The 22,189-nt window shown below is 43.2% G+C and overlaps 1 protein-coding gene across 4 annotated transcripts in view; it reads right to left on the bottom strand.

Moving 5' to 3' along the window:
• Nucleotides 1-4,799: 4,799 nt before the first annotated feature.
• The window catches only part of LOC106603529 (PR domain zinc finger protein 15), a 29,606-nt gene continuing 12,216 nt past the window's right edge, over nt 4,800-22,189 (bottom strand). For 2 of the 4 annotated variants that reach the window (XM_014197347.2, XM_014197348.2), the window contains 16 exons: nt 21,672-21,793; nt 19,762-19,856; nt 19,533-19,620; nt 19,159-19,326; nt 18,824-18,921; nt 18,615-18,746; nt 18,303-18,443; nt 14,911-15,074; nt 14,583-14,662; nt 14,235-14,354; nt 11,972-12,103; nt 11,652-11,735; nt 11,338-11,513; nt 10,609-10,689; nt 6,762-6,965; nt 4,800-6,520 (listed from right to left, as the gene is read on the bottom strand). In XM_014197347.2, coding sequence (XP_014052822.2) covers nt 6,011-6,520; nt 6,762-6,965; nt 10,609-10,689; nt 11,338-11,513; nt 11,652-11,735; nt 11,972-12,103; nt 14,235-14,354; nt 14,583-14,662; nt 14,911-15,074; nt 18,303-18,443; nt 18,615-18,746; nt 18,824-18,921; nt 19,159-19,326; nt 19,533-19,620; nt 19,762-19,856; nt 21,672-21,793 — 2,395 coding nt within the window. In that variant the 3' untranslated portion in view covers nt 4,800-6,010. The remainder of the gene's footprint in view (nt 6,521-6,761; nt 6,966-10,608; nt 10,690-11,337; nt 11,514-11,651; nt 11,736-11,971; nt 12,104-14,234; nt 14,355-14,582; nt 14,663-14,910; nt 15,075-18,302; nt 18,444-18,614; nt 18,747-18,823; nt 18,922-19,158; nt 19,327-19,532; nt 19,621-19,761; nt 19,857-21,671; nt 21,794-22,189) is intronic. The other 2 variants (XM_045717113.1, XM_045717112.1) reach the window with 1 other exon arrangement.

Raw genomic sequence — 22,189 nt, 5'->3', positions numbered from 1 at the left:
TTCTTTATTTTTACTATCTTCTATATTGCAAATTAATAGAGATTACATCAAAACTAGGAAATAACACATTTGGAATCATGTAGTAACCAACAAAGTCGTTTTATTTTTAGATTTTAGATTCTTCAAAGTAGCTACCCTTTGCCTTGATGACACCTTTGCACATTCTTGGCATTCTCTCAACCAGCTTCACCTGGAATGCTTTTCTAACAGTCTTGAAGTAGTTCCCACATGTGCTGATCACTTGTTGGCTGCTTTTCCTTCAATCTGCTGTCAAACTCATCCCAAAGAATCTCAAATAGGTTGAGGACGGGTGATTGTGGAGGCCAGGTCATCTGATGCAGCATTCCAATACTCTTCTTCTTGGTGAAATAGCCCTTACACAGCCTGGAGGTGTGTTGGGTCATTGTCCTGTTGAAAAAAAAATTATAGTCCCACTAAGCCCAAACCAAATGGGATGACGTATCGCTGCAGAATGCTGTGGTAGCCAGGCTGGTTAAGTGTGCCTTGAATTCTAAATAAATCACAGACAGTGTCACCAGCAAAGCACCCCCACACCATCACACCTCCTCCTCCATGCTTCACGGTGGGAACCACACACGCGGAGATCATCCGTTCACCTACTCTGCGTCTCACAAATACAAGGCAGTTGGAACCAAAAATCACAAATTTGTCTCATCAGACCAAAGGACAGATTTCCGCCGGTCTAATGTCCATTGCTCGTGTTTCTTGGCCCAAGCAAGTCTCTTCTTATTATTGGTGTCCTTTAGTAGTGGTTTCTTCGCACCAATTCGACCATGAAGGTATGCATCACGCGGTCTGCATCACGCAGTATCCCTTTTCAATCCGAGTTTCCAACGACCCCCTCGATCGACAGAACAACTTCTTATCCTGATTTCTATTAACATAGAGGGGTGACCAGATGTAAATGGGCCATGTGGGAAATAATAATGAGATCTTAGTAATTTATGAGGGACCCTACTTCACACCACAGTGATGCACATCACCACAGAGTGATATTTTTTTGGGGGGATGGCAGGGTAACCTAGTGGTTAGAGCATTGTGCTAGTAACCAAAAGGTTGCAAGTTCAAATCCCCGAGCTGACAAGGTACAGATCTGTCGTTCTGCCCCTGAACAAGGCAGTCAACCCACTGTTCCTAGGCCACCATTGAACATAAGAATTTGTTCTTAACTGACTTGCTTAGAAAGGTAAGAGACAGATTGTTTAATGTTTGGGGCTAATAGACACAACAAACGCTTCACATATCTCATATGTGAAGGGTTCACACCTTCAACATTTGAATGTGTGAACCCTGTGAATGAGGGTCGTTTCAGATGATGGTCCATCTAGTCCACACCTCATGTTAAGTCTGGATGTTTAGCCTTATTGTGGGTTTTGACACACCTTGGTCCATAACTGTGGAAAGAGACAATAGCAAGATCCATACAGACTGAAGCCCTATGCTCCTTTAAACACCTTTCTTAGACAGAATATCTTTGCATAATCTAATGCTGATGTCAAGCGCTCTGTTCGGGGTCTCTCAGATAAATCACATTTGTGAAGATAGCGCTCCCTTCTGGTTGATCCAGGTTCTGACTCCTGGTGGGAAGCTATAGGTGTAAAACAGGTGGAAAGACTGACTGGTTCTTTTGATATACATACAGTTCCAGTCAGAAGTTTGGACACACCAACTAATTCAAGTGTTTTTCTTAATTTTTTGCTATTTTCTACATTGTAGAACAGTAGTGAATACATCAAAACAATGACATAACACATATGGAATCATGTGGTAACCAAAAAAGTGTTAAACAAATGAAAATATATATTCGATTTTAGATTCTTCAAAGTAGCTACCCTTTGCCTTGATGACAGCTTTGCACACTCTTGGAATTCTCTCAACTATCTTCACCTGGAATGCTTTTCCAACAGTCTTGAAGGAGTTCCCACATATGCTGAGCACTTGTTGGCTGCTTTTCCTTCACTCTGCGGTCCAACTCATCCCAAACCATCTCAATTGGGTTGACGTCAGGTGATTGTGGACACCAAGTCATCTGATGCAGCACTCCATCACTCTCCTTCTTGGTCAAATAGGCCTTACACAGCCTGGAGGTGTTTTGGATCATTGTCCTGTTGAAAAACAAATGATAGTCCCACTAAGTGCAAACCAGATGGGATGGCGCATCACAGCAGGATGCTGTGGTAGCCATGCTGGTTAAGTGTGCCTTGAATTCTAAATAAATCACAGACAGTGTCACCAGCAAAGCACCCCACACCATCACACCTCCTATTCCTCCGTGGGAACCATACATGCGGAGATCATCCGTTCACCTACTCTGTGTCTGACAAAGACAAAGTGTTTGGAACCAAAAATCACAAATGTGCACTCATCAGACCAAAGGACAGATTTACACAGGGTCTAATGTCCATTGCTCGTGTTTCTTGGCCCAAGCAAGTCTCTTCTTATTATTGGTGTCCTTTAGTAGTGGTTTCTCTGCACCAATTCGACCACGAAGGCCTGATTCACGAAGTCTCCTCTGAACAGTTGATGTTGAGATGTGTCTGTTACTTGAAATCTGTGAAGCATTTATTTGGGCTGCAATTTGAGGCTGGTAACTCCAATGAACTTATCCTCTGCAGCAGAGGTAACTCTAGGTCTTCCTATCCTGTGGCGGTCCTCATGGGAGTAGTCATCATAGTTCTTGATGGTTTTTGCGACTGCACTTGAAGAAACTTTCAAAGTTATCAACATCTTCCGGATAGACTGACCTTCGTGTCATAAAGTAATGATGGACTGTCGTATCTCTTTGCTTATTTCAGCTGTTCTTGCCATAATATGGACTTGGTCTTTCACCAAATAGGGTTATCTTCTGTATACCAACCCTAACTTGTCACAACACAACTGATTGGCTCAAATGCATTAAAGAAGGAAAGAAAGTCCACAAATTAACTTTTAACAAGGCAGACCTGTTAATTGAAATGCATTCCAGGCAGTGGTGGAAAAAGTACTCAATTGTCATACTTGAGTAAAAGTAAAGATACCTTAATAGAAAATGACTCAAGTAAAAGTGAAAGTCACCCAGGAAAATACTACTTGAGTAAAAGTCTAAAAGTATTTGGTTTTAAATATACTTAAGTATGAAAAGTAAATGGAATTGCTAAAATGTACTTAAGTATCAAAAGTAAAAGTATATAAACCATTTCAAATTCCTTATATTAAGCAAATCAGACAGCACAACTCATAATTTTTTTTGACGGATAGCCAGGGGTACACTCCAGCACTCAGACATAATTTACAAACAAAGCATTTGTGTTTGGTGAGTCCGCCAGATCAGAGGCAGCAGGAATGACCAGGGATGTTCTCTTGATAAGTGTGTGAATTGGACCATTTTCCTGTCAAAATGTAATGAGTACTTTTGGGTGTCAGGGAAAATGTATGGAGTAAAAAGTACATTATTTTCTTTAGGAATGTGTGAAGTAAAAGTTGGAAAAAATATAAATAGTAAAGTACAGATACCCCAAAAAGCTACTTAAGTAGTATTTTACACAACTGATTCCAGGTGACTACCTCATGGAGCTGGTTAAGAGAATGCCAAGAGTGTGCAAAGCTGTCATCAAGGCAAAGGGTGGCTACTTCGAAGAATCTCAAATACAAAATATATTTTGATTTGTTTAAGACTTTCTTGGTTACTATATGATTCGATATGTGTTATTTAATAGTTTTAATGTCTTCACTATTATTCCACAATGTAGAAAATAGTAAAAATAAAGAAAAACCCTTGATTGGGTAGGTGTGTCCAAACTTTTTACTGGTACTGTACATTACAGATATCTGAGATGAAGGGAGTTATTGGAGCCTTGGGCAGTGCTGTGGGAAGATGACCCCCATTCGGCAAGCGGACAAACACATCAATCTGATTACAATGACACCAGCCAGCCAGCCGAGTTTGCCAGTTCGGTAAATCAGAACCCAGGCTAGAAATAGTCTAGAAAACAAGTACGTTTGCAGTGCACTATATTTTCACATTTATACTCTATCTAAACATTGATATTTAGACAGAAATTAGCTAAACACATATTTCCTTTTTGAGACATTTCATTGAAAAACTGCTATAAAAAGGCTTCCAGTATTTCTTCGACAATTTCTCAAAAACAATCTGACGCTTCAATGCTTTCAGATACATTTTTTTTTTTACATCTGATTATCTCTACTCTTTAAATGCTCTGTGTCTTGGCTGCTCTACACTCATGATCTATTCATAAAGAACGCTTAGACTCTATCATCTAATTGTCTTCTTTAAACCTGTTGTGCAAGGCATTCAAAGTTATGTGCCAAAATAATTTCATATTCTTCTTTTAACCCCCAATGAGTGAATCAGAGAATTCCTAAAAGTCATACACTTTTTTTCCCTTTCAATAACTGAAATAATTATGTAATATACTATGTGATCAAACGTATGTGGACACCTCCATTAATATGGAGTTGGGCCCCCTTTGCTGCTATAACAGCCTCCACTCCTCTGGGAAGGCTTTCCATTAGATGTTGGAACATTGCTGCCGGGACTTGCTTCCATTCAGCCACAAGACCATTAGTGAGGTTGGACACTGATGTCGGGCAATTAGGCCTGGCTCGCAGTCGGTGTTCGATGGGGTTGAGGTCAGGGCTCTGTGTAGGCCAGTCAAGTCCTTCCACACCGATGTCAACAAACCATTTCTGTATGGACCTTGTTTTGTGCACAGGGGCATTGTCATGCTGAAACAGGAAAGGGCCTTCTCCAAACTGTTGCCACAAAGTTGGAAGCACAGAATCGTCTAGAATGTCATTGTATACTGTCGCGTTAAGATTTCCCTTCACTGGAACTAAGGGGCCTAGCCCGATCCATGAAAAACAGCCCCACACCATTATTCCTCCTCCACCAAACTTTACACTTGGCACGGCAGGTAGCCTCTCCTGGCATCTGCCAAACCCAGATTTGTCCATGGACTGGCATATGGTGAAGCGTGATTCATCACTCCAGGGAATGAATTTCCACTACTTGAGAGTCCAATTGCGGCGAGCTTTACACCACTCCAGCCGATGCTTGGTATTGTGCATGGTGATCTTAGGCGTGGTGCGGCTGCTTGGCCATAGAAACCCATTTCATTAAGCTCCTGAAGAACAGTTCTTGTGCTGACGTAGCTTCCAGAGGCAGTTTGGAACTCATTAGTGAGTGTTGCAACCGAGAAAGGACGATTTTTATGTGCTCTGCGCTTAAGCACTCGACGGTTACGTTCTGGGAGTTTGTGTGGCCTACCACTTCCCAGCTGAGCTGTTGTTGCTCCTAGATGTTTCCACTTCACAATAACAGCACTTACAGTTGACCAGTGAAGCTCTGGCAGGGCAAAATTTGGTGGCATCCTATGACGGTGCCACTTTGAAAGTCACTGAGCTCTTTAGTGAAGCCATTCTACTGTCAATGTTAGGCTATGGAGATTGCATGGCTGTGTGCTCAATTTGATACACCTGTCAGCAAAGGGTGTGACTGAAATAGCTGAATCCACCAATTTGAAGGGGTGTCCACATACTTTTGTATATATAGTATGTTAATATTGTTAGACATGCATGTTTCAAATTTACAAAATATTCAATAGCTTACTTTTGTTTATGTTGATAAGTCAACCTGTGCAGTTTTGACCAAAGAAACAATGCAGCAAAATCCTTTTAACTATACATCCATCTCTGTAAACAGCTTCCTCTGTGTTTTTCTTTTTTTTTTACAATAAAAGAAAGGAACAACTAATGTTGACGTAAGACAAAGTGGCTCTTGGTTCTTGTAAATGCAATCATCCTCCATCAATGTTCTCTTGTTCCAGGGATGTATTTTGGGGAGAATGTAACATAGGCATTTTGGAGACAGCATTCAAGGTCTCTAGTCCACATAGGCCTTCATAATAGGAATCGGTATTCCATGTGTGTAGACTATCCACTATCCTTCACCAGGACTGTGAGGTGACCAGCATCTCCCTTCTCCAGTCTAGCAGCTGAACATATGTTGTGTTGTGTTGGCCTGCTGCACTGCCTGGGCTTGTCTAGCCTGCTCTGGGGTTTGGGTCTCAGAGTCCTGGGCATCACCTGGAGCCCCCTCCACCACAGGGGTGACCCGGAACCCCTCCGCCTGCGTGACGGGCCTCCAGGCCAAGGTGGGGGCCTCCAGGAGTTGGCCCTGGATTGGGTTGACGAAGGTGGTCAGGTTGATGAAGTGGGCGACCGACTGTGGCCCAGTTCCGTCACCACCTGGCTCCACCGTCTCGGCTGTGAGCTCGGTGGGCCGGTTGTGGAGCATTGCGGAGCCAGTGACTGCGTCAAAGGTGACAGTGAGGATGGAGCTGTCTAGGGTGAGGGGCCGGTGGTCACTAGCCATCAGGTGGCCCAGGGATACGGGCTGCAGGCTGGTGAACTGGGAAGGGGCATGGGAGGTGATGGGGGTCACTGTGATGCTGGTGGAGGAGGCTGAGGACGTGTTGGGGTTGGCTTGCACCACCACCTACAACAACAGCACCAGTCACATTGGGTCAGATCATACAGTATGATAGACTCACACAATCTACACATGATGTTGTGGATAACATGGAAAACTCAAAAACTCCACTTATCCATTACCAAAATACTATTTAAGACATTTATCACAGACAGGTGGACCCAATTGTAATGAGTAGAATCTCTAACCTCATATAACTTCTAACATTGATGATCAGACTAACACATGTCCAGTGTGGCACACCCACCTGTTGGATACTCTGCACAGCAGAGCTGGTCTCATCTCCCACTATGGTGGTGGTGTACTCTACTCCATTGCCTGTGAAGTCAGCGTACTCGTCAGAGTCTGGCAGCTCCAGCTCCTCCAGCTGTTTCTGCTTCTTCCTGGGCAGCCGGGGGGTCCGCTGGGGCCTCTCCCCAGAAAGTGCCTCCTTCTCTGGGGTTAGACTGGGCTGCAAAGGAGGGTATGAGAACCAAAAATATTGAAGGTTCAATGCAGCCGCTTGTATCTCAATGTCAAATCATTACTGGGTAACAATAAAGTACCTTACTGTGATTGTTTTCAACTAAAAGTGTCAAAGGGGGGTAGATCAGCTTTAATAGTGCAGATAGATTGTAGTTTCCATCAATGTAATTGTCTGCATCATTTCCAATCTCGATATATTTTTTAAACAAAGAAATAAAATAAAAAACATCTATATCTATATCTATTATATATATATATATATACATACAGTTGAAGTCGGAAGTTTATATACACTTAGGTTGGAGTCATTAAAACTCGTTTTTCAACCACTCCACAAATTTCTTGTTAACAAACTATAGTTTTGGCAAGTCGGTTAGGACATCTACTTTGTGCATGACACAAGTAATTTTCCCAACAATTGTTTACAGACAGATTACTTCACTTATAATTAATTCACTGTATCACAATTCCAGTGGGTCAGAAGTTTACATACACTAATTTGACTGTGCCTTTAAACAGCTTGGAAAAATCCAGAAAATGATGTCATGGCTTTAGAAGCTTCTGATAGGCTAATTGACATCATTTGAGTCAATTGGAGGTGTACCTGTGGATGTATTTCAGGGCCTACCTTCAAACTCAGTGCCTCTTTGCTTGACATCATGGGAAAATCAAAAGAAATCAGCCAAGAAACCCCAGAAAAAAAATTGTAGACCTCCACAAGTCTGGTTCATCCTTGGGAGCAATTTCCAAATGCGTGGAGGTACCACATTCATCTGTACAAACAATAGTACGCAAGTATAAACACCATGGGACCACGCAGCCGTCATACCGCTCAGGAAGGAGACGCGTTCTGTCTCCTAGAGATGAGCGTACTTTGGTGTGAAAAGTGCAAATCAATCCCAGAACAACAGCAAAGGACCTTGTGAAGATGCTGGAGGAAACAGTTACAAAGGTATCTATATCCACAGTAAAACGAGTCCTATATCGACATAACCTGAAAGGCCGCTCAGCAAGGAAGAAGCCACTGCTCCAAAACCGCCATAAAAAAGCCAGATTACGGTTTGCAACTGCACATGGGGACAAAGATCGTACTTTTTGGAGAAATGTCCTCTGGTCTGATGAAACAAAAATAGAACTGTTTGGCCATAATGACCAACATTATGTTTGGAGTAAAAAGGGGGAGGCTTGCAAGCCGAAGAACACCATCCCAACCGCGAAGCACGGGGGTGGCAGCATCATGTTGTGGGGTTTCTTTGCTGCAGGAGGGACTGGTGCACTTCACAAAATAGATGGCATCATGAGGAACGAAAATTATGTGGATATATTGAAGCAACATCTCAAGACATCAGTCAGGAAGTTAAAGCTTGGTCGCAAATGGGTCTTCGAAATTGAAAATGACCCCAAGCATACTTCCAAAGTTGTGGCAAAATGGCTTAAAGACAACAAAGTCAAGGTATTGGAGTGGCCATCACAAAGTCCTGACCTCAATCCTATAGAAAATGTGTGGGCAGAACTGAAAAGGCATGTGTAAGCAAGGAGGCCTACAAACCTGATTCAGTTACACAAGCTCTGTCAGGAGGAATGGGCCAAAATTCACCCAACTTATTGTGGGAAGCTTGTGGAAAGCTACCCAAAACGTTTGACCCAAGTTACACAATTTAAAGGCAATGCTCCCAAATACTAATTGAGTGTTTGTAAACTTCTGACCCACTGGGAATGTGATGAAAGAAATAAAAGCTGAAATAAATCATTCTCTCTACTATTATTCTGACATTTCACATTCTTAAAATAAAGTGGTGATCCTAACTGACCTAAGACAGGGAATTTTTACTTGGATTAAATGTCAGGAATTGTGAAAAACTGAGCTTAAATGTATTTGGCTAAGGTGTATGTAAACTTCCGACTTCAACTATATATATATATATATAAATATATATATATACACACAAATACACACTACCGTTCAAAAGTTTGGGGTCACTTACAAAAAAAGAAACATTTTTTGTCCATTAAAATAACATCAAATTGATCAGAAATGCAGTGTATCAATCAATCAAATGTATTTATAAAGCCCTTCTTACATCAGCTGATGTCACAAAGTGCTGTGCAGAAACCCAGCCTAAAACCCCAAACAGCAAGCAACGCAGGTGTAGAAGCACGGTGGCTAGGAAAAACTCCCTAGAAAGGCCAGAACCTAGGAAGAATTCCAGAGAGGAACCAGGCTATGAGGGGTGGCCAGTTCTCTTCTGGCTGTGCCAGGTGAAGATTATAATAGAACATGGCCAAGATGTTCATAGATGACCAGCAGGGTCAAATAATAATAAGTGGTTGTAGAGGGTGCAACAGGTCAGCACCTCAGGAGTAAATGTCAGTTGGCTTTTCATAGTGTAGACATTGTTAATTTTGTAAATGACTAATGTAGCTGGAAACGGCAGATTTTTTTATGGAATATCTACATAGGCGTACAGAGGCCCATTATCAGCAACCATCACTCCTGTGTTCCAATGGCACGTTGTGTTAGCTAATCCAAGTTTATCATTTTAAAAGGCTAATTGATCATTAGAAAACCCTTTTGCAATTATGTTAGCACAGCTTAAAACTGTTGTTCTCATTAAAGAAGCAATAAAACTGGCCTTCTTTAGACTAGTTGAGTATCTGGAGCATCAGCAATTGTGGGTTCGATTACAGACTCAAAATGGCCAGAAACAAATAACTTTCTTCTGAAACCTGTCAGTCTATTCTTGTTCTGAGTTATTAGGGCTATTCCATGCGAGAAATTGCCAAGAAACTGAAGATCTCGTACAACGCTGTGTACTACTCCCTTAACAGAACAGCGCAAACTGTCTCGAACCAGAATAGAAAGAGGAGTGGGAGGCCTCGGTACACAACTGAGCAAGAGGACAAGTACGTTAGAGTGTCTAGTTTGAGAAACAGACGCCTCGCAAGTCCTCAACTGGCAGCATCATTAAATAGTACCCACAAAATACCAGTCTCAACGGTGAAGAGGTGACTCTGGGATGCTGGCCTTCTAGGCAGAGTTCCTCTGTCCAGTGTCTGTGTTCTTTTGCCCATCTTAATCTTTTATTTTTATTGGCCAGTCTGAGATATGGCTTTTTCTTTGCAACTCTGCCTAGAAGGCCAGGTGCATCCTGTTTCCATTGATCATCCTTGAGATGTTTCTACAACTTGATTGGAGTCCACCTGTGGTAAATTCAATTGGAAAGGCATACACCTGTCTAAGGTCTCACAGTCAAAACATTCGAAACCAAGAAAACATTCGTTACAATAAATGCGGCCTCAGGATACGCGGTTTCCAGTTTGCACAAATTCCAGTGTAGTTCCTTGAGAGCCGTCGCAGTGTTGGATTAAGGGGGAATATACACGGCTGCGGCGATGATGGAAGACAATTCTCTCGGGAGGTAACGCTTTTGGCATTTGATGGTGAGGTATTCCAGATTGGGAGAACAAAATGACTTGAATTCCTGTACGTTTCCACAATCACACCATGAGTAGTTAATCATGAAACACAGGACAATCACGTTTTGACTGCATTGGGCTTTTAAAATAGTTTCATCTGTGCATATATGCTACTTAGCTCACCACCATAGGCTTTGTATGGATCTACGTACCTGCACAATGCAGATGCTTGACTCATCGATGTTTGAGTCTTCTTGGAGCTCGTCAAACTCATCTATTCTTACAGTGACCACCTGGGGTTGGAGGTAAGATCAGAAGCACACAGGTTTAAATAAAACTGAGACTTCACTATCACAGACAGGTGGGATAGAAAATTATGTTTAAAACAGAGATGGCCCACTCTGCATTAGGTCTGGAGAACAAGGCTGTTTCAGCTGATACTCTAAGAATTCCATTTAAGTTGTGATAGATCTCATGCATATATGGTTTAACCCCTACTGTCCCAGCTCACCTCGGGGTGTTTATATGGTTTAATCCTTACTGTCCCAGCTCACCTCGGGGTGTTTATATGGTTTAATCCTTACTGTCCCAGCTCACCTCGGGGTGTTTATATGGTTTAATCCTTACTGTCCCAGCTCACCTCGGGGTGTTTATATGGTTTAACCCTTACTGTCCCAGCTCACCTCGGGGTGTTTATATGGTTTAATCCTTACTGTCCCAGCTCACCTCGGGGTGTTTATATGGTTTAATCCTTACTGTCCCAGCTCACCTCGGGGTGTTTATATGGTTTAACCCTTACTGTCCCAGCTCACCTCGGGGTGTTTATATGGTTTAACCCTTACTGTCCCAGCTCACCTCGGGGTGTTTATATGGTTTAACCCTTACTGTCCCAGCTCACCTCGGGGTGTTTATATGGTTTAACCCTTACTGTCCCAGCACACCTCGGGGTGTTTGCGCCTCATGTGGCGGTTCATGGAGGCTCGGGTGGACACCTTGGTGCCACACAGGTGACAGCTATGGGCCTCCACCTTCTCATGGGTCAGCTGCACATGCTTCTGGAGCATGTATTCTGTCACATACTTCTTATCACACACTGCACATGACCACGTCTTCCCCACTGGGGAGCGAGAGAGAGAAAGGGAGAGAGACAGCTCTAATAACAGCTCTCAAAAGATAAAGAAACTTTGAGAAGGTATTCATGGAGTTGTCAAAACACACCATATATGAAACTATGAGTATTCATCCAGGAACTTACCTGTGTGAATGAGCTTGTGTGTCTCCATGGTATTCCTCTCACTGAAGGTCTTCCCACACAACTCACACATGAAGTCCTTTATTCCTGTAGGAGTAGAAACAGTACATCTGTCAGTGTAAGCCTTAACCCAATGAGCCCTTTGTACAGACACTTGTAACTTACATGCTTCATTAGCGTTGCTGTATCTGTAAGATTTGACAAATGTTTGGTCATGTACAGTATGTTAGCTTAAAGTGCCCAGCCCATGTTTACAAATGAAAGTGGCCTCTTTTTTCATTCCTCTGGGTTGTTTTGTATTGTTGTTGCTGGGTCCATCTCACCTGTGTGTCTCTTGTAGTGTTTCAGCATGTTGACCTTCTGGGCAAACTTACGTTTGCACTCCTTACACTCGTACTCTTTGATGCCCTTATGCAGCTTCATATGGTGCCTCAGCGCATGCTTGGTCTTCATCCCTGCAGAGAACACATTGGCTTAATTTCTTAGCTTTACCTTCATATATGTTTTTACTCAAAAAAGGTACAGTGAGGGAAAAAAGTATTTGATCCCCTGCTGATTTTGTATGTTTGCCCACTGACAAAGAAATGATCAGTCTATAATTTTAATGGTTGGCTTATTTGAACAGTGAGACAGAATAACAACAAAAAAATCCAGAAAAACGCATGTCAAAAATGTTATAAATTGATTTGCATTTTAATGAGGGAAATAAGTATTTGACCCCTCTGCAAAACATGACTTAGTACTGTGGTTACCACCTGCAGAACCACTTCTTTATTGGGGGTGTCTTGCTAATTGCCTATAATTTCCACCTGTTGTCTATTCCATTTGCACAACAGCATGTGACATTTATTGTCAATCAGTGTTGCTTCCTAAGTGGACAGTTTGATTTCACAGAAGTGTGATTGACTTGGAGTTACATTGTGTTGTTTAAGTGTTCCCTTTATTTTTTTGAGCAGTATATTTGACCCCTGTGCAAAACATGACTTAGTACTTGGTGGCAAAACCCTTGTTGGCAATCACAGAGGTCAGTCGTTTCTTGTAGTTGGCCACCAGGTTTGCACACATCTCAGGAGGGATTTTGTCCCACTCCTCTTTGCAGATCTTCTCCAAGTCATTAAGGTTTCGAGGCTGACGTTTGGCAACTGGAACCTTCAGCTCCCTCCACAGATTTTCTCTGGGATTAAGGTCTGGAGACTGGCTAGGCCACTCCAGGACCTTAATGTGCTTCTTCTTGAGCCACTCCTTTGTTGCCTTGGCCGTGTGTTTTGGGTCATTGTCATGCTGGAATACCCATCCACGACCCATTTTCAATGCCCTGGCTGAGGGAAGGAGGTTCTCACCCAAGATTTGACGGTACATGGCCCCATCCATTATCCCTTTGATGTGGTGAAGTTGTCCTGTCCCCTTAGCAGAAAAACACCCCCAAAGCATAATGTTTCCACCTCCATGTTTGACGGTGGAGATGGTGTTCTTGGGGTCATAGGCAGCATTCCTCCTCCTCCAAACACGGCGAGTTGAGTTGATGCCAAAGAGCTCCATTTTGGTCTCATCTGACCACAACACTTTCACCCAGTTGTCCTCTGCCAATGAACATCTGAATGATTCAAACTTCAGACGGGCATGTATATGTATTCTTGAGCACGGGGGACCTTGCGGGCGCTGCAGGATTTCAGTCCTACGGCGTAGTGTGTTACCAATTGTTTTCTTGGTGACTATGGTCCCAGCTGCCTTGAGATCATTGACAAGATCCTCCCGTGTAGTTCTGGGCTGATTCCTCACCGTTCTCATGATCATTGCAACTCCACGAGGTGAGATCATGCATGGAGCCCCAGGCCGAGGGATATTGACAGTTCTTTTGTGTTTCTTCCATTTGTGAATAATTGCACCAAATGTTGTCACCTTCTCACCAAGCTGCTTGGCGATGGTCTTGTAGCCCATTCCAGCCTTGTGTAGGTCTACAATCTTGTCCCTGACATCCTTGGAGAGCTCTTTGGTCTTGGCCATGGTGGAGAGTTTGGAATCTGATTGATTGCTTGTGTGGACAGGTGTCTTTTATACAGGTAACAAACTGAGATTAGGAGCACTCCCTTTAAGAGTGTGCTCCTAATCTCAGCTCGTTACCTGTATAAAAGACACCTGGGAGCCAGAATTCTTTCTGATTGAGAGGGGGTCAAATACTTATTTCCCTCATTAAAATGCAAATCAATTTATTACATTTTTGACATGCGTTTTTCTGAATTTTTTTGTTGTTATTCTGTCTCTCACTGTTCAAATAAACCTACCATTAAAATTATAGACTGATAATTTCTTTGTCAGTGGGCAAACGTACAAAATCAGCAGGGGGATCAAATACTTTTTTCCCTCACTGTATATACAGCACATGCTTAATCAGAACACTTTTCCAATTCATAAAGTGGCATATTTCTTGTTTTTGTCAGTCAAGGTAAAAGGCTTGGCCAAGGAGCATTTGGAAATTCCACCACCAATGTAGGTCAATTTGGTCTCCATTTCTAGTCTATTAGCCAAACCCCTTTACCCCCAAACTACCGTATGTGACAAGCATAGTTGTCATGGTGATGGCCTCACCTTTCCCACACTCGGCACAGAGGAAGTCTCTGATGTTGTCATGGACCCTCAGGTGTTCCTTTAGCATGTCCTTCCTGGCAAATGACCTCCCACACTGGTCACAACCGTGGCTCTTCACCCCTGGGTGGACAACATTACAGAGGAGACAGCAAAAGAAAAGTTTAATAAGCCCATAAAAATCAGATGTAAGGAACAATATTCTTTATATCTTCATCATGCCTTCAATACAAATATTGTGTGAATAATCATAGTGCCAAAATCGGTGATTGATGCGTGTTAAAGTACAGAATGTAATGTGGTCCAGTATCCAGAAAGTATATTGGTTGAGATGAAGGCTTCAGTTCATACCTGTGTGGATGACCTTGTGTCTCTCCAAGTTGCCGATGCTGTTGAAGATTCGGCCACACATTTCACAGGGATGGATGTACCTTTTGAGCAAAATGAAAAGTGTAACAGATAGGGTTATAGTCTGAGTGCTAGTAACTAGCCAATAGTGAGACTGTACAACAGTGCACCTGTTCTATATCTCTGTGTCCCTGTACCATTTTTTCACACTCCCCGGTCCCCACCGGTTTTCTACCCATCTCTCTCCATCCCTGTCCCATATCCCTGTGTCTCATCTCTCTCCACCCCTGACCCATGCCCCTGTCTCTCATCTCTATGTCCCCCGTCTCACCTCTGCACTGCAGGGTCTGGGAGCTGTTCTCTGTGGATGACCAGGTGGGCATGGTATGTGGCTTTTAGAGCAAAGCGCCGGTTACAGATGATGCAGCCATAACCCCTCTCTTTGTGGAAGTCCATGATGTGCTTCAGGTAGTCTCTGCCCTTGAAGAACGTCACCTACAAATACAAAGACATCAGGGTCTAACATGAAGAGTGTGAGTGTGTCTGTTTGACTACCACAGTGGTGAAGGTTTGTTTGTGTGACAGAATGTGTGTCGGGATGTGGAATTTGTGTGAATATGTGTGTGTGTCAAATCAAAGTTTATTCGTCACATACACAGTTCACAGCAGGTATAAACGATGCAGCGAAATACTTACTTGCAAGCTCACTCAACAGTGCAGTAGAAATATCAATATAATCGAAAGTGAAATAAAAATGTAAAAGTTGTGGGAGAAATTAGTATGCATAATAATAGTAAACATAGTAATATAACTGATATACACAGTAGGATATACAGTATGAATGATGAATGTGCTATGTAAAGTAACTATCTACAAATATAAATTGGAGAGTATTTTGGTCGTGCAGTTGAATAAAATAGTATATAAATAGAACAGCAGCAGTGTGTGTGTGTGTGTGTGTGTGTGTGTGTAATTGTGTGTGTGTGTGTGTGTGTGTGTGTGTGTGTGTGTGTGTGTGTGTGTGTGTGTGTAAGCGTTGGATGTGTGGAGGGTCAGTGCAAATAGTCTCTAAGGTACAGGTCTGAGTAATTAGACAGCTTGAATTAGCTGTTCAGCAGTCTGGTGGCCTTGTGGTTGAAGCTGTCTCGGAGCCTGTTGGTCCGAGACCCGATACTCTGATACCGCTTGCCAGATGGTAGCGGAGTGAGCAGTCTGTGGCTCGGGTGACTGGAGTCCTTGACGATCTTCCGGGCCTTCCTCAGACACCGCCTGGTGTAAATGTCCTGGAGAGCAGAGAACTCGCCCCCAGTTACAGTTGAAGTCGGAAGTTTACATACACTTAGGTTGGAGTCATTAAAACTCGTTTTTCAACCACTCCACAAATTTCTTGTTAATCAACTATAGTTTTGGCAAGTCGGTTAGGACATCTACTTTGTGCATGACACAAGTCATTATTCCAACAATTGTTTACAGACAGATTACTTCACTTATAATTCACTGTCTCACAGTTCCAGTGGGTCAGAAGTTTACATAGACTAATTTGACTGTGCCTTTAAACAGCTTGGAAAATTCCAGAAAATGATGTCATGGCTTTAGAAGCTTCTGAAAGGCTAATTGACATCTGTGTACCTGTGGATGTATTCAAGACCTACCTACCTTTCAACTCAGTGCCTCTTTGCTTGACATCATGGGAAAATCAAAAGAAACTAGCCAAGACCCCAGAAAAATATTTGTAGACCTCCACAAGTCTGGTTCATCCTTGGGAGCAATTTCCAAACGCTGAAGGTACCATGTTCATCTGTACAAACAATAGTACGCAAGTTTAAACACCATGGGAGCACGCAGCCGTCATACCGCTTAGGAAGGAGACGCGTTCTGTCTCCTAGAGATGAACGTACTTTGGTGTGAAAAGTGCAAATCAATCCCAGAACAACAGCAAAGGACCTTGTGAAGATGCTGGAGGAAACAGGTACAAAGGTATCTATATCCACAGTAAAATGAGTCCTATTTCGACATAACCTGAAAGGCCGCTCAGCAAGGAAGAAGCCACTGCTCCAAAACTGCCATAAAAAAGCCAGACTACGGTTTGCAACTGCACATGGGGACTAAGATCGTACTTTTTGGAGAAATGTTCTCTGGTCTAATGAAACAAAAATAGAACTGTTTGGCCATAATGACCATTACTATGTTTGGAGGAAAAAGGGGGAGGCTTGCAAGCCGAAGAATACCATCCCAACTGTGAAGCACGGGGGTGGCAGCATCATGTTGTGGGGGTGCTTTGCTGCAGGAGGGACTGGTGCACTTCACAAAATAGATGGCATCATAAGGAATTAAAATTATGTGGATATATTGAAGCAACATCTCAAGACATCAGTCGGGAAGTTAAAGCTTGGTCGCAAACGGGTCTTCCAAAGTCAAGGTATTGGAGTGGCCATCACAAAGCCCTGACCTCAAACAAATAGAAAATGTATGGGCAGAACTGAAAAAGCATGTGCGAGCCATGAGGCCTACAAACCTGACTCAGTTACACCATCTCTGTCAGGAGGAATGGGCCAAAATTCACCCAACTTATTGTGGGAAGCTTGTGGAAGGGCACCCGAAACATTTGACGCAAGTTAAACGATTTAAAGGCAAAGCTACCAAATACTAATTGAGTGTATGTAAACTTAAAATAAAAGCTGAAATAAATCATTCTTTCTACTATTATTCTGACATTTCACATTCTTAAAATAAAGTTTTGATCCTAACTGAACCAAGACAGGGAATTTTTACTAGGATTAAATGTCAGGAATTGTGAAAAACTCAGTTTAAATGTATTTGGCTAAGGTGTATGTAAACTTCCGACTTCAACTGTATGTATTGGTTCGTCTGCACCACCCTCTGTAGAGCCTTGCGGTTGAGGGTGGTGCAGTTGCCATACCAGGCGGTGATGCAGCCAGACAATAATTTTTCAATGGTGCATCTATAGAATTTCATGAGGATCCGAGAGGCCATGCCAAATTTCATCAGTCACCTGAGGTTGAAGTCTGTGTGTTGGGACCATGTCAGGTCCTCTGTGATGTGCACGCCGATGAACTTGAAGCTTTTGACCTTCTCCACCGCAGTCCCATCGATGCGGATGGGGGTGTGCTCCCTCCCGTTTCCTGTAGTCCACATTCAGCTCCTTGGTCTTACTGACATTGAGGGAGAGGTTGTTGTCCTGGCACCACTCTGCCAGGTCTCTAACGTCCTCCACGTAGTTTTGTCAGTGTCTGTGATCAGGTCTACCACCGTTGTGTCGTCTGCAAACTTAATGATGGTGTTGGAGTCGTGGGTGAACAGGTAGTACAGGTGGCTGAGCACACACCTCTGAGGGGCCCCCTGAGCTTAATGATGTGCTTGGAGGAGACTATGGTGTTGAAAGCTGAGCTGTGAACAGCATTCTCACAAAGGTATTCCTCTTGTCCAGATTGGATAGGGCAGTGTGCTGTGCAATGGCGATTGTGTCATCCGTGAATCTGTTGGGGCGGTATGCAAATTGTAGTGGGTCCGGGTTGTCAAGTAAGGTGGAGCTCAAAGCAATAGTCAGGTTACCTTTGCTTGCTTGGGTACAGGAACAGTGGTGGACACCTTGAAGCATGTGGAGATTATAGACTGGGACAGGGAGTGGTTGAGTATGTCCATAAAAGTCTTACTCACATCGGCCAGAGATATGGAGTATATGTCTGTGTGTGTGTGACTGACCTGACACTTCTTGCAGCTGTATTTGTGGGTCTCTTGGTCATCGTCTTCATCCTCATCATCAGTGTTGTCACTGCTGTCCACTGAGATGCCAATCTTCCTGGTGAACTCCTCCCTCTCCTGCTCGTCCATCAGGGCTATGTCCTTCGGAACACACAACCACAAGAAGTTGAACAACGACACCAATATGGACCTAGTGTCAATCTCTATCTCATTCTGTCATTTTTGAGAGTTTGCCAAATATTTCGTAATGTCGAAGGTCAAAAGAAGCATGAACTAAACGTTTTATTGCAAAATCAACCTAATCTCTCTCACCTTAAAGTGCACGTGAATATGGTCCCTCAGGACGTCCACTCTGAAGAACTTGCGTCCGCAGATCTCACAGGTGTACTTCTTATCCCCGTGAGTCAGCAGATGCTTGTTCATGTTGCTCCTGCAGGAAAACACCTGGATACACACAGTCAGGGTAAATATCTTCTTTCAAATATTATTTGATATATTTTCAGGTATCTGTGTCATCTCACCTTGCCACAGATAGGACACTCTGAAGGCTCCTTCCTGTATTTGCTCCCTTCCTCCCCATTGGCCTCCAGCTCCTCACTCTTCAGGTCTTTTGGGTTTGCTGAGACATACAATAACAGTACAGCTGAGCACTAAGGTGCTGAGAGAAGTGTTGATTGATGCTTTGGGATATAACACGTCATGATCCAGCCACTTGTAAAAGCTCTGCTGTGTTGATGTATACAATCAAGTACATCATATACTAGAACATACTTCAAACGTATAATAACCGCCAGAGTATCAATACAATAGTAATAAAGAAAGATCACGCCCTCCTGGTCCCTCTGCCAGTACTGACCCGCAGTATGTCTCCTCTGGTGGTCCTGCATAACGTCCTTGCGGTAGAACATCTTGCTGCAGATCTCACAGGTGTAAAGCTTCTCTCTATGCTTCTTCTTGTGCTTAGAGAGGTTACTGTTGGTGGAGAAGAACCTCGAGCAGATCTCACACTGGAATGTCTTGTCATCTGCCACCACAGGACCAAGAACAAACAATCAAACTAGTCATTAAATTAAATACATAATGATGGATAGGATGATGAAACAGTACAGTACAACAAGGGACACAACTGTGCAGTAACATCAGAAGTCTTTCAAAAGGTGGAAAAAGATTGCCGACACCCCAACAAATGGTCTGCAACTAAATTATGTTTCCAATTCATGGTGAACTTACCTGTCCTACAGTTGTGGAACTTCAATGCATTCTCCACACGGAAGGCTTTGTCGCATGTGTTACATTTGTACCTGTACTCTACGTCGAGCTGGAGGGGGAGACACACAAGTGATACATGAGTGATACACACAATGTACAGTGAATCAAGGAGCTATCCACTGCAACAGAAAAAATGACTATCCTGGGGAAAAGCTGTAAAGGCCAAAAGCATTGATCTTGGTGTGCCTACCTCGTTTTTGCTGTGCTTGTATGAGATGTGCTGTTTCAAGCTCTCCTTGCGGCTGAACATCTTGTCACAGTCATCACATTTAAACAGCTTATCACCTAAGAGAGCACAGGCAAACAAACAAAACATACCGTATGTATTATTGTGTATATGTGTATGTCTGTATGATACAGAGCATTCGGAAAGTATTCAGACCTCTTGACTTTTTCCACATTTTGTTACGTTAAAGCCTTATTCTAAAATTGATTAAAATGTTATTCCCCCCTCATAAATTGACACACAACACCCCATACTGGTCCCGTGTGGCTCAGTTTGTAGAGCATGGTGTTTGCAACGCCAGGGTTGTGGGTTCGATTCCCACGGGGGACCAGTATGGAAAAAAATGTATGCATTCACTACAGTAAGTCGTTCTGGATAAGAGCGTCTGCTAAATGACTAAAATGTAAAAATGTAAATAAATACAAATCAAAACTGTTTTTTTTTTAATGTTTTATTTGCAAATGTATATAAAAAAAGATCATATTTACATAAGTATTCAGACCCTTTACTCAGTACTTTGTTGAAGCACCTGGCAGCGATTATAGTCTTGAGTGTTCTTGGGTATGCCGCTACAAGCTTGGCACACCTGTATTTGGGGAGTTTTTCCCATTCTTCTCTGCAGATCTTCTCAAGCTCTGTCAGGGAGCGTAGCTGCACAGCTATTTTCAGGTCTCTCTAGAGATGTTCAATCGGGTTCAAGTGTGGGCTCTGGCTGGGCCCCTCAAGGACATTCAGAGATATGTCCCGAAGCCACTCCTGCGTTGTCTTGGCTGTGTGCTTAGGGTTGTTGTCCTGTTGGAAGGTGAACCTGTGGTCTTGAGCTCTCTGGAGCAGGTTTACTTCAAGGATCTCTCTGTACTTTGCTCTGTTCATGTTTCCCTCGATCCTGACTAGTCTCCCAGTCCCTGAAAAACATCCCCACAGCAAGTTGCTGCCACCAACATGCTTTACCGAAGGGAATGTGCCAGGTTTCCTCCAGACGTGATGCTTGGCATTCAGGCCAAATAGTTCAATCTTTGTTTCATCAGACCAGAGAATTTTGTTTCTCATGGTTCAGAGAGTCTTTAGGTGCCTTTTGGCAAACTCCAAGAGGGCTGCCATGTGCCTTTTACTGAAGAGTGGCTTCCATCTGGCAACTATACCATAAAGGCCTGATTGGTGGAGTGCTGCAGACATGGTTGTCCTTCTGGAAGGTTCTCCAATCTCCACAGAGGAACTCTGGAGCTCTGTCAGAGTGACCATCGGGTTCTTGGTCACCTGACCAAGACCCTTCTCCCCAGATCCGCTCCCCCGATTGCTCAGCTCTAGGAAGAGTCTTGGTGGTTCCAAATGTCTTCCATTTAAGAATGATGGAGGCCACTGTGTTCTTGGGGACCTTCTTCGCTGCATAATTTTTTTGGTAGCCTTCCCCAGATCTGTGCTTCGACACAATCATGTCTCGGAGAACTACGGACAATTCCTTCAACCTCATGGCTTGGTTTTTGCTCTGACATGCACTGTCAACTGTGGGACCTTATATAGACAGGCATGTGCCTTTCCAAATCATGTGCAATCAATTGAAATTACCACAGGTGGACTCCAATCAAGTTGCAGAAACATCTCAAGGATGATCAATGGAAACAGGATGCACCTGAGCTCAATTTCGAGTCTCATAGAAAAGGGTTTGAATCCATGTGTAAATAAGGTATTTCAGTTTTTTTAATAAATTGCACAAATTTCTAAAAACCTGTTTTTTCTTTGTCATTATGGGGTATTGTGTGTAGATTGATGATTAGTAATCACAGTGATCTCCACGGATGCTGCTCTTCAGAGAGAAGTCCTGGCACAAAAAACACAGGGACAAAAAAAGGAGGGAGTAGAGGCGGGAGCATTACCGTGGGAGCGGATGTGTCTGTTGAGGTTGCTGCTGTTCTGAAAGACCTTGTTGCAGAGGGTGCACTTGTAAACCCTCTTATGGTCTACTCCCTGCCTCAGGAACCTCTTCCTCGACTCAGGCCTGGGAAGAAGAAACAAGGGCAAGATAGTAGAAAGAGTGAGAGAGAAGAGAGAGGGACAAGACAGTGTGGAGAGAGTGAGAGAGAGGAGAGAAGGACAAGACAGTGTGGAGAGAGTGAGAGAGAGGAGAGAGGGACAAGACAGTGTGGAGAGAGTGAGAGAGTGAGAGAGAGGAGAGAGGGACAAGACAGTGTGGAGAGTGATTGAAAGCAAGCCTGGCATCTTCCAAAGTCTATGGAAGAACTGATTGATGACGTTTATTGTCCATATGTGTACAGTAAAGTAAGAATATGATGAAAGTTTAACTGTAGTTGAAAGATAGCGATGAAAAATTAGGACTCTACTTAGAGACATTTACTTTGGCAATGTAAGTCATGACAGTATAGTGGAAAGGGTG

The sequence above is a fragment of the Salmo salar genome, chromosome ssa04 (genome assembly GCF_905237065.1).
Source record: "Salmo salar chromosome ssa04, Ssal_v3.1, whole genome shotgun sequence".
NCBI classification, from domain to species: Eukaryota; Metazoa; Chordata; class Actinopteri; order Salmoniformes; family Salmonidae; genus Salmo; species Salmo salar.
Note: the sequence above shows the minus strand (reverse complement) of the source record. Positions and strands in the feature narration are given on the sequence as shown.